The following is a 12,577-nucleotide window of genomic DNA, read 5'->3' on the forward strand; positions in this document are numbered from 1 at the left end:
GTGAAGCTATATCAACAATTATATTCAAGATGCCATCAGAAAGAGTGAGCTACTACTCAAATCATATTTCGCGTTTTCTTCCATTGCTAACAAATCACTTATCGTTTCTTCACGTTTGCTACCCAGATGTTTACCTCTTTGATCACAACACATTCAGACACCTGTTTCTTACTCTTATGCTTATTGGTTAAAGTTAATGTTGTACAGGCTGACTTTTGTCATTCTTTAATATAATTACTTGTCAGGGAATACCTTATATTTGTAGATATATGAAGCAATATATCGGTTTGTGTGTTTTAACAAATCGTAAACAAAAATATGCCAACAGAATCATAATCCAAACCAAAATGCAATGAAACCAGAGCAAAATATAAACAAAAGAAAGAGTTGCTCCTGAAAAAATACAAGGAGAATAAGTCCAGGTGTTGTGGAAAAGTAAATATCTTCAAATTGTTCATCAGTAACTGCTAAGCATGGGATTTTGTGACAAAAACAAAGCATCATTCTAATCTGTCCCTTTACCTGTGTTGTAAGAGATTCTAATAATAAAATGAGACATTTTGGGCAGGGCATTAATTGCTCTCAGATTAATAATAAATCATTCATTAAATTGATGGGGGAAACTAGACAAATAGGAATGATCTAGATGCATTTTCAATTTTCAGAATCGGTCTAAAGAGGATACATGGACTACTGGTGAATTGACCAAGGCACTGAAGGTGAATTTGAGTGATCAGAAATTTTTTTAAAAATCATAGCATATTTAGTGGAGGAAATCAGATGCTGAAAATTTCATTTTTGTTCTAGCATTCATAGTTGATCATAGTTGATGTGCTAGAGTCACTCTTTTTAGATCCTAAATGTATGAAATAATAGTAAAGACAATGGTAGTGTTAAAGATAAATTCCAACATTTCTTACAATAAATAAATGGAATGACAAAGGAATAAAATGTTACATGAAAGATAGAGAAAAAACAACCCTAAAGATACCTTTATTACATGTTTAAATCTTGATGCATTTTCAAAACAGTCAAGTTTGATTTTGTTTGTACAATTTTTGAAAGATGGTTTATTGTTTTTGAAACTAGAAAACATATGTGTTAGCTTTCCAGATATTTATTAAGTACAGTAATTTATTTTCTTGGTTGCAAATTATACTGAAGTATTACCAGTTTAAGGTTAAAACATATTTCAGATGTATTTCATGTTTCACTTCAAGATTTTCAGTGTTGTAATTTCATCAGATCATGAGATGAATGTTTAAACTAAAAAAATTAAATGGAAATTTGATTGAGAATAAGGATATTGAGTTATAAAGCTATGTATCATGGGGAAAAAATGGATAAATATGATATACACAGTATTTCAAATCTACTGATTGCCAAAGTATGAACCAAGTACAAAAGTGGTTCACTATTATTTAGCAATAGCTAGGTAAAGCATGAACTTATGTGCATTTTTTTTCTTTGTCTTTTTTTGTTTTTTGTTTTTTTTTGGAAGGGGTTGGGTCGGGGGGGGGGGGGGAGGGGTTGGAGGAGTTGTGTGTGTGGTGGGGAGTTAAAGTCATTTGTGAGGATGAAGATATTAATGAAATGTATTGATAGACTGTGTGGATGGTAAAATAAAGTAAACGGTATACATAGAAAAACAGAATTCCTGATATTATGTACCATGCCTTGCTGATATCTGCCATGTATTCATTAACCAATAAGAAAAAGCAGCAAAATCAAAAGCCCTTTGAAGAATAACTTTTTCAGTCATTATGATGGTAACAAAAGATATCCTCCGGTAAAGCAAGGGTAGAGGTTGTAGTGGTTCCTGCAGGATTGAAATGGAACACTAGACACAGGATTTCCTTTTTTTATTACCAGGATTTCAAAACAGTAACATTTTAACATAAGTCAAAACCTTGTATTACTTCGACCATGCTGTTAAACTGAGTTCAGAAGATTAGCCACATAGTTAACTGCTGTCTAGTAAAGCCAGCCTCAGTATTATCACTTTGTTAGCTGCTGTCTAGTAAAGCCAGCCTCAGTATTATCACATAGTTAACTGCTGTCTAGTAAAGCCAGCCTCAGTATTATCACATAGTTAGCTGCTGTCTAGTAAAGCCAGCTTCAGTATTATCACATAGTTAACTGCTGTCTAGTAAAGCCAGCCTCAGTATTATCACATAGTTAACTGCTGTCTAGTAAAGCCAGCCTCAGTATTATCACATAGTTAACTGCTGTCTAGTAAAGCCAGCCTCAGTATTATCACATAGTTAACTGCTGTCTAGTAAAGCAAACCTCTTTATTCCCACACAGTTAAGAACTGTTTACTAAAACAAACTTCTTTATTCCAACACAGTTAAGATCTGTTTACTAAAACAAATCTCTTTATTCCCACACAGTTTAGATCTGTCTAGTAAAGCAAGCCTCAGTATTCCCACATAGTTAAGCTCTGTCTAGTAAAGCAAGCCTCAGAATTCCCACATAGTTAAGATTTGTCTAGTAAAACAAGCCTCAGTATTCCCACATAGTTAAGCTCCGTCTAGTAAAGCAAGTCTCAGTATTGCCACATAGTTAAGCTCTTTCTAGTAAAGCAAGTCTCAGTATTGCCACATAGTTAAGCTCTTTCTAGTAAAGCAAGCCTCAGTATTCCCACATAGTACGCTCTGTCTAGTAAAGCAAGTCTCAGTATTCCCACATAGTACGCTCTGTCTAGTAAAGCAAGCCTCAGTATTCCCACATAGTACGCTCTGTCTAGTAAAGCAAGTCTCAGTATTCCCACATAGTTAAGCTCCGTCTAGTAAAGCAAGTCTCAGTATTGCCACATAGTTAAGCTCTTTCTAGTAAAGCAAGTCTCAGTATTGCCACATAGTTAAGCTCTTTCTAGTAAAGCAAGCCTCAGTATTCCCACATAGTACGCTCTGTCTAGTAAAGCAAGTCTCAATATTGCCACATAGTTAAGCTCTTTCTAGTAAAGCAAGCCTCAGTATTCCCACATAGTATGCTCTGTCTAGTAAAGCAAGCCTCAGTATTCCCACATAGTATGCTCTGTCTAGTAAAGCAAGTCTCAGTATTCCCACATAGTATGCTCTGTCTAGTAAAGCAAGCCTCAGTATTCCCACATAGTACGCTCTGTCTAGTAAAGCAAGCCTCAGTATTCCCACATAGTACGCTCTGTCTAGTAAAGCAAGCCTCAGTATTCCCACATAGTACGCTCTGTCTAGTAAAGCAAGCCTCAGTATTCCCACATAGTACGCTCTGTCTAGTAAAGCAAGCCTCAGTATTCCCACATAGTACGCTCTGTCTAGTAAAGCAAGCCTCAGTATTCCCACATAGTACGCTCTGTCTAGTAAAGCAAGTCTCAGTATCCCAATGTGAGTTTACAATTGATTACATCATATTTTATTATAGAATTATGATAAATACCATTCTTAACTTGTATTTTTATTTTGTAGCTTGATGTGCATTGCATTGAAAAGTAACACTTTCCCTAAATATTTTCAGTATTTTACCACATGAAAGATATTAAGTCACCTGCTTCAAAAGTAATGGAACATCTATTAAAGGATCTTGAGCTAATGTCTGATGAATTTGTTATCTATCTCAAAGTTTGAATGGGTTCATCTTAATAGTTGATATGCATTCCATGTTAAAAGTGAAATAGATTTTTTCAATTGTTCTGAAAAAGATTGTGCTCGTTTTGTTTTCCTTCTGTTTTAATATTGATTGAAATTTTTAAGTTTTAGGACCTATGACATGATATAATTACTTAAAAAAATAGATATGCTGTGATCAACATTATTTGTGTGCCTTCAACTTGGTTTCAATCATCTGAAAATTACTTAAAATCTGTGTTGATATTTTATGTGATTTCAGAGGGATGATGGAAGGAGACATAGAGATGATCGAGAACAAAGAAGGAAGGACAGACACAGGGATGAGATGAATGGTGATGACCGTCACAGAAAAAGGAGGGATGACGATGGTATTTATTTAAGAGAGACCTAAATTTATTTTTGTACATGACGAAAGCTATTTGAAACTCGAGCTCATCTCCACTCATTGCTATGGCTAGGTTCATCTAGACCTTCATCACATTTTAGACATCTGGATGTATGTCCTTCAAATGTTTTATCTCTGCTGTAGGGTCAGAGGAAAGTCAGACTTACAGTAACTATGCCACAAAACTGCATGTAAGACAAAAAAAAGGTTGTTTACAAGTATATACTAAGATAACTTATTGAAGGAAAAAAATATTTTGTACTTTTAGAAAGACGACATAATGATGATGACAGGCGATCCCGACATAAAGATGAGGTAGGAATGTTAAAAGTTGAAGAAAAATTATATAGAAATATAAGAAAACAAGATTATTTTTATGGCTAGAAAATGTTGTGCAATGAACATGTATAAACTAAAACTGACAACTTGAGAGAAATAGCTGTGACTGTGTCTGATTAGTCTAGTGATGACCTTACATCTCAGTGCTATGATATCATGTTTTTTTTCTCAAAAACACTTTGGTGTGATGTACAGATGCCTCTTGAAAACAGAAACATTAAAATAAATTTGCCAAATCAGATACACAGGGTTATCTAAAATCAGACAGGTTTACTTTTTCATATTAGTAGGATTTACTGGGTAATATAAAATCACACAGGATAACATTTTTGCCCACCAGTAAGATTTACTGGGTGATGTGAAGTCACACAGGATAACATTTTTGGCTACCAGTAAGATTTACTGGGTAATATAAAATCACACAGGATAACATTTTTGGCTACCAGTAAGATTTACTGGGTAATATAAAATCACACAGGATAACATTTTTGGCTACCAGTAAGATTTACTGGGTGATGTGAAGTCACACAGGATAACATTTTTGGCTACCAGTAAGATTTACTGGGTAATATAAAATCACACAGGATAACATTTTTGGCTACCAGTAAGATTTACTGGGTAATATAAAATCACACAGGATAACATTTTTGGCTACCAGTAAGATTTACTGGGTGATGGGAAGTCACACAGGATAACATTTTTGGCTACCAGTAAGATTTACTGGGTGATGTGAAGTCACACAGGATAACATTTTTGCCTACCAGTAAGATTTACTGGGTAATATAAAATCACACAGGATAACATTTTTGGCTACCAGTAAGATTTACTGGGTGATGTGAAGTCACACAGGATAACATTTTTGGCTACCAGTAAGATTTACTGGGTGATGTGAAGTCACACAGGATAACATTTTTGCCTACCAGTAAGATTTACTGGGTAATATAAAATCACACAGGATAACATTTTTGGCTACCAGTAAGATTTACTGGGTGATGTGAAGTCACACAGGATAACATTTTTGCCTACCAGTAAGATTTACTGGGTAATATAAAATCACACAGGAAACATTTTTGGCTACCAGTAAGATTTACTGGGTGATGTGAAGTCACAGAGGATAACATTTTTGCCCACCTAGTCAGTCATACTGAGTTACGTAAAATCAGACAGGAAAATGTTTTTGGTAGACCTATTGTATATATAGTCGTTTATCAGAAAGGAAAACTGAATTACTGTTGAGGTTATCATGGTTAAATTCAAATTAGGAAATAAATGTACTGTATTGTAATCAGAAAGGACATGGTTACGAAAATACAAAGAAGCTACATACCATTTGTTTTAAATGGTGAAGGAATATAAAGACCAGATAAATCCTGTTTTTTATTTTTGTTCTTGTATTATTAAATACTTGATATTTATTTACGTTACATCAAAATGGTGAAGGAATATAAAGACCAGATAAATCCTGCTTTTTATTTTTGTTCTTGTATTATTAAATACTAGATATTTATTTACGTTACATCAAAATGGTGAAGGAATATAAAGACCAGATAAATCCTGTTTTTTATTTTTGTTCTTGTATTATTAAATACTAGATATTTATTTACGTTACATCAAAATGGTGAAGGAATATAAAGACCAGATAAATCCTGTTTTTTATTTTTGTTCTTGTATTACTAAATACTAGATATTTATTAACGTTATGTCAAAATGGTGAAGGAATATGACGGGCGAAATTCAATATTTAATAATAATTAATAGATTTTATTTGTATTTGTTTAAAGATTGAAACATGTAGATATTATTTGTTCTGTATTCCATGTCGTTATTTGTTTCAATAATTGAGGAGGAACAGTACAGACTGGTATCAATATCAGTGACATTGTAAGATGTCTTTGATATAATCACTACAATCAAATCACATAAAGTAGGGAATTACTGCCTGAGTGCTATGGTGATTAGAAATCATATCAATTACTAGGAACGGCGGCGAACTAACTCGGAAGAACGCCAGTCTCAGTTGACTGAGGTAAGGCAGATAACTCTAGATTTCTTATAACACAGCAGGTGCCTGATGTGGTTTAACCAAAGTTGTCTTTATCAGAATTGAGCTGTGTTTTTTTACTGAATAACATTCTTGCTTTTCCTTTTGAATTGATTTCTTTACTATGTCTATTTGTATCTTTGTTTTACAGTTGCTTCCTCTCTTTGTTGAATTTACAGTGATTTTAAACAGTATGTTTATTATGCAGTGTCTGTTACTAACAATCATATGATCATTTGTTTGCCTTAATATCCTCTCTGTTGGTCAGGGTGAGCTGGGCTGGATACCATGATAGTTCATAGGCCTCTGTTTCCTCCAATATGAAAATTTTCATGAAGAGATTTACACATTTTTGTCTGTCTTGTTTGAAATTGCTTGTAAATTAAATGGAAGTTTTAGTGTCATTTTATGTTAGATAGCCGTAAAATAATTCTCCAGTGCTACATTTTACAAAATCAACATGAGAAAATAGTTTTTGATTGCATGATTGTGATCGGTTTATCTTAAAGCTTGACAGAAACAGTTAACAGGCTGTTTTTGTAATGATGCTTTGTATATCTATTTACCCAGCTATTTTGGGTAAGTTTTGAGTCTCAGGTGCCTTTTAGTTAAACAAATGTAGATTTTGCATGCTTATAATGAAACATAATGATTGAAATAGATAGTTCACATGGAGATTTACAGACACCCATGTATAGTTACGATTCTAATGTCTTATATAGAAGCTTACAAAACCATATCCTAGCTATAGAAAGAGTAGAGTTAGCTTGCATGGACCTAATGTTACTGATGTGAACAGTGACATGAATGTTTTGTCTTCAGGAAAAAATAGTGTCAATCTTCAAGTTATAATATGGCCACTATCAGACCAGTTTTTGTTAGCGCACTATCTGATTCAAATTGCCTAGTGTTAGGTCAGTGATCTGTCCATCCATCCATAAACAATTTATGTTATTACTATTTCGTGAAAAATACAGCATAAATCTTTCTCAAATTTCATATGTAGGTCTCCCATTGTCCCTGGTTTTGCTTGTTTGATTTTGAGACTGATCAGAAAAGTTAAGTGGCCTACAGGTGGCCATCTTAGATTTGGACAATGAAAGTTCGTTATTTTTTGAGAAGTATTGGATGGACCTTTCTCAAATATATAGATTGCTTTTACTTCCTAGTTTACCACTTTGATTTGGGACTGATTAGAAAAGCAAAATGGCTGATAGACAGCCATCTTGGATTTTGACAATGAAAGTTTGTTCAGGCTATTTCTTGAGATATGGATCCTTCTGAAATTTCATCTGTAGGTTTCTCCTGGTCCCTAGTTGTACTCTTTTGATTTTGGATTTAATTAGAAAAACAAAATGGCAGACAGACGACATCTTGGATTTGCCATTATCACTATTTCTTAGGAGCAATTTTTAAATTTCGTGTAATTAAGAGCAAAAGCAAAGGAAAGAAAGGGAAAAGACTAAACTTTTAAGAAATAATACAGATCAGATGATGGTGGGTACCAAGATCCCTCTGGGATCTCTTGTTAATGGAGATGAGCAATATTTGATATGATTTACATTAAGTATTTGTTCTCTTAAGAAAGAAGAAAGAAAGTAAATGACACTTGTATGAATTATTTAAAGTAGCAAAAGGCTTAGCAAACATTTCCTCTGACTCACTTTTGGGTTTGTAGGGGCTTTTAAGAGGATATTGTGACAATACTGTTGTTGAAGTGTTTGAAAATTGAAAAGTTAAAGAATTTTATTACTTTCCTTTCAATTTTTTTCACTTAATTCTCAAAACCATCAATATGGAGCTAAGAAATTTGAATTTTTTTGTAAAATATAATTTGTAATAATTTCATTTTTTAGTGAAACAATTTTTAGATATTAAGATATAATTGAAAATTATTTCTAATGGAAAGACTTGTTTTATTTTTAGGATGAAAGAGAAAGACAAAGGAGAGAAAGAAGAGAAAAGAGAGAGGGGAAAAGCAAGGTAGGTTTTATTGTTGAAATGAAAAACCTTTGAGAATTTCCATGAAAAAGTATTCAGGAGTCCTTTAAGGTAAGATTTGCTTCAGTGTACTTTGTGAAGGACATCAGAAGATATAAATATTTTGTTTTCAGACAGAGGATGATAGAAAGAAACCAAGAGAAGATGACAGAAGGAAACGTTTGACTATTGATGATGAGGATGATGATAACCATGGAGACAAGAGGAGGGATAGAGATAAAGAGAGGGAAGAGGAACGTGAAAGACGACGACAAAAAAGAGAAGAGGAAGATAGGCGTAAACATCATCGTGCAGACGACAACAGAGAAAAACGACAGAGGGACGATGAAGATTATGACAGGCGGCGACACAGAAAGGATGAAGACAATGAAAGGCGTCATCACAGAGATAGAGAAGATGATAATAGACATGATAGGGATGATGAAAGGAGACGAGATGGTGACAGACGACATGATAGACGAAAAGAGGAAGAATCTGATCGTAAACGACATAAAGACCGAGAGGATGTAAGTTTAGGATTACAGATCTTGCAGAATTGAAAATGTAGTATAAAAATGTTAAATGACAACTCAAAACCATTTTCCTTATGTAATATGATAAGATAAAGATCTCGAGTTGATATTTTTATTTATCATACATAAACTTTGTCTTAAAATTTCAATAGGGAAGGAAAACTTTTGGACCATGTCAACACAGTTATACACCTTTTTCGGCATTATATTGCTGAATAGTAGGCTATGTCTATATTTTGTGATATTACAACAAAATATATTATACACTGTACCTGTAAGATAAGGACTTTTGTATCATTACAGTATGACAGAAAAAAAGAGAGACGAGACAAAGACAGAGCAAGGGATGATGAGGTGAGAATTCCTTACATAAGACATAAATCTCTCTAGCCTTGTGTGCTGTGTAGCAGATCATTTAAGATAAAACCCTTCTTTCCCCCCCCCCCCCCCCCCCCCCCCCCCCCCCCCCCCCCCCCAATTCTTATGAAACTATTGTCCCGACAATTTTTTACTGTGATAAAATGAGTTTTCTTATCTTTGTATAGGATGACCGCAGAAAAGATAGACGTGACAAAGACCGAACACGGGATGATGAGGTGAGAATGTCAGGACCTATTATTATAATGGAAGTAAAAGTTTGACTGAAATTGTTTCCTTCTGCATTGTATGATTTGTCAATCTAACTTAAAAATATTAGATGCATTGTTTTATTCAATTGTCTTCAATAAATACTTAAAAAATTCAGAAATCTCAGAGGAGGCGCGGAACCAGGGTGTATACAACCACTGCTAAAAAGGGAATTCAGGTTATTCCATATATCAGTTCAAGTTCAATGTTTCCATTAAATTGTTCATATAATTTTTAAAATGCTTTGTTGTTACCTATTAAGTTATGAGTTCTACTGTTATACTGTATTTTCACATAATCTGCTTGTTATCCAGTGAATTTAATATGTCATTAGTATAACATACAATGGAGTCAGGGCTCGAAAAAAAAAAAAAAACATCAAAGATTTGTTTCATAAACCTCATAGTAAATGAGACCTTATTTAAGATTGTACTGGTACATATATATCATCTATATGACTTAGTATTGATTAATTCCAGTATACAAGTACATCTATTACAAAAATGTACGCAATGTATACAGTACATGTATGATGTATTGAATAGGTACTATAGAAGTATAGTTTCAGTTGATACATATGTACATTTGTTATCATGGGTGTATTACTAATTCTTTATCTTAGTTTTCCATGAAAATCTGGTTAAGTGTTTAAAAATATTATTGACATTTTATTTGTGATATTTTTTTGTTTCACTCACTTGTTTGTTGTCAGTTTATGTTCATTTTGGTTCTGTTCCTGTTACATTTTATATTCAAATATATTACAAAATATAATGATAATATTCTTACAATTCATTTAGTTGCAATCAATTAAGATAGAAAGCAAAACAGTGTATGATCATATTGCAGAAATAATCAGAAAATTAAAAAGAAAAATTGTATGATAATAGGGATTCAAATAAGATTTTGGTAATCTATTTTTATTACTGTCCTTTACAAATATTGCTTGAAAAGTTGTAACTAACTATAGAAACTTCTACCCAGTAGTCAATATTGCCATGTATCCGACACTATGACTTCTTCTATAGGATGAACGTGAAAGACAAAGACGAGAACGGAGAGAAAAAAGAGAAGGAAAAGACAAAGATAGAGACCGTGACCGAGAAAAAGAACGAAGAAAAAGGGAAGAAGAGGTAAGATATGTACAATTCTAAAAGTTTAATTCAGTCAATTTAGATGGTAACCTTTGTTCCATTATTGACAATACTAGTGTTCTCGTTATGGGTATTTGATGTCTTGTTGTGGTATACTACAGTGGTAAATCAGTAGTATTAATTGCCTTCTCTGTTATGGAGTACCCAAGTCACAGTTATGAACAAACTGTGGACAAAACATTTAGAGAGTTTAGAGAGTTGTACACCCACTATTAACAAAGCAGATAATGTTGAGGATATAAAGTGAACTAATGATTTGGAATAATTGATGTTAGATGTATACTCATAGAGCTTCAATATACTAAAAAAAACATTTTTTTTTTGTTATTAAAAAAAACAGGGATCAGCTGTAGATTATACATATTCATCATATCAACAAATAAACATTCTCAATCATTGCCTGTTCAAATAAAAAAAAATGTTTAACTGGTCCATCTTTTACATCTTTGAATGAATATTGACTTTTGTGAACTGTTATGCAGTTATTAAGCCTGATTTTAAAATTGTTTCAGTTGTATATTTAAAAAAATATATATATTTTATGGTGGAATGATGACACATGACTTATTCATCTGATCAGTTGATGTATAATTTTGTATGTCTTCATTTATTGATAACAAGGAGGAGGAAAGAAGACGAAGAAAACAAGAAGAAAAGGAACGAGATGAGAAGAGAAAAGAAAGGTATGCATGAGAATGATTGAACAGTTCAGATACATGTATAAACTTTCCAGGTTATTTTCATTTGGTTTGCATTACATTTTGAATTTTGTTAAGTGGTTTTTTATTGTTATTTCTGTCTAAACTAATTTTCTAATTGAAATAGATTTTAGTCTTTGATTAAAAGGTGTGTCACTAAGAGTATTTTGCTGTTTGTAAATAGGTCATATATATAAGTTGTGGTGTTATTTTTCCAATAAAATTAATTTTGTCAATTTAGTCTGGTGTGAGGTAGACTTGAGTCAGATATCCAAACCTTAGGCTCATTGAATTTAATGTACCAGGTACTTTCCACCATTTTGAATTTCGTTCAGGAGGTTGAAGGAAGTCAAAATTTCAAGCTTCAAAAAAGTAAAATTAATGACCTTCATTTGACAAACTTTATCCTTAAAGTAAGATATTGCAGTTGTTCTTTCTAGTGAACAATTATTGAATGACAATTTAAGTCTTAAAATAGGACCAAAAATATGTTTCTCCCCTCTGTGTATGAAGGATTGTCAAGTATGAGATGATTTTTGCATTTTATAGATATCATTGTTGAAGGATTGTAAGCTCCTTATCAACTCATCTAAACCAGCATAAGATTTTGTGGAAATGTAGTCTATTTTTAGCTCACATGGGCCAAGTGAGTTTTTAGCATACCACATCAGCTGTTTGTCATCTTTTTCTACAAATCTCTACTAAAAGTGGAATCAGTTTTGTATAAACTGTGGGTCTCGTCCACCTGGGATGGAAGTGGCAGGGCCCAATATGGGAAATAGAGCAAATTCTTTACAATCCTACTTCTCCTGAAAGAATTATTTGGTCTGAAGTATGAATGGTTGGGTTGACCTCCTAAGGATAGAGGGTTGGGGTCCAGTAGGAAAATACCTGCGGTAGATACTTTTTGTGTTGTGTGCTGGAATTACCTTTCCTTTAATTTTAATGAAGCAGTTTCAGCCAAGCAAAGTCAGATGAGTAATATAGGCCCTATGGACCTCTTGTTTTCTTTTTTATTTAGACAGATGTGAATAAAATTACCTTTTTATCATGATTTTGTATAATTAGTGTTTATTTTTAAATGTTTTTGTTCTTAATTTCCAGATCATCATATGGGAGAAGTAGAGATGATGTAAGTAAAATCCTAACTTTGAACATATCAGCCTGTCAGGAAAATATCAGTGCATGGACAGACATCTTTACCATCTTCAT

The 12,577-nt window shown here is 33.0% G+C and overlaps 3 protein-coding genes across 3 annotated transcripts in view; all 3 read left to right on the plus strand.

The window, feature by feature from the left end:
• Positions 1-8,389, plus strand: LOC132548149 (uncharacterized). The gene is made up of 5 exons (XM_060211972.1): positions 1-44; positions 666-719; positions 3,868-3,976; positions 4,262-4,308; positions 8,300-8,389. Exons 1-5 carry the CDS (start codon positions 30-32, stop codon positions 8,387-8,389), a joined length of 315 nt encoding a protein of 104 aa, XP_060067955.1. The 5' UTR covers positions 1-29.
• LOC132548150 (glutamic acid-rich protein-like) overlaps positions 8,345-12,577 on the plus strand; it is a 9,132-nt gene continuing 4,899 nt past the window's right edge. The window contains exons 1-8 of the mRNA XM_060211973.1: positions 8,345-8,356; positions 8,488-8,880; positions 9,190-9,240; positions 9,432-9,482; positions 10,542-10,646; positions 11,289-11,350; positions 11,915-11,933; positions 12,470-12,497. Of these exons, the coding sequence (XP_060067956.1) occupies positions 8,546-8,880; positions 9,190-9,240; positions 9,432-9,482; positions 10,542-10,646; positions 11,289-11,350; positions 11,915-11,933; positions 12,470-12,497 (651 nt within the window). The 5' untranslated portion in view covers positions 8,345-8,356; positions 8,488-8,545. The remainder of the gene's footprint in view (positions 8,357-8,487; positions 8,881-9,189; positions 9,241-9,431; positions 9,483-10,541; positions 10,647-11,288; positions 11,351-11,914; positions 11,934-12,469; positions 12,498-12,577) is intronic.
• Positions 11,312-12,577, plus strand: part of LOC132548230 (cytoplasmic dynein 2 intermediate chain 1-like) — a 25,757-nt gene continuing 24,491 nt past the window's right edge. Inside the window, exons 1-2 of the mRNA XM_060212069.1 lie at positions 11,312-11,350; positions 12,470-12,497. The gene's annotated coding sequence lies outside the window, so the exon portion shown is untranslated. The remainder of the gene's footprint in view (positions 11,351-12,469; positions 12,498-12,577) is intronic.

Source organism: Ylistrum balloti, unplaced genomic scaffold, assembly GCF_031769215.1.
Source record: "Ylistrum balloti isolate Yb309-2 unplaced genomic scaffold, AGI_CSIRO_Ybal_v1 Utg370006, whole genome shotgun sequence".
Lineage (NCBI taxonomy): Eukaryota > Metazoa > Mollusca > Bivalvia > Pectinida > Pectinidae > Ylistrum > Ylistrum balloti.

What these genes read in the sequence shown, in the direction of transcription:
- LOC132548149 (XM_060211972.1), top strand. An exon ending in AATTGACCAAGGCACTGAAG is followed by an intron (nt 720 to 3,867) that starts GTGAATTTGAGT and finishes ATGTGATTTCAG; the next exon opens with AGGGATGATGGAAGGAGACA. An exon ending in GATCCCGACATAAAGATGAG is followed by an intron (nt 4,309 to 8,299) that starts GTAGGAATGTTA and finishes TTTTATTTTTAG; the next exon opens with GATGAAAGAGAAAGACAAAG.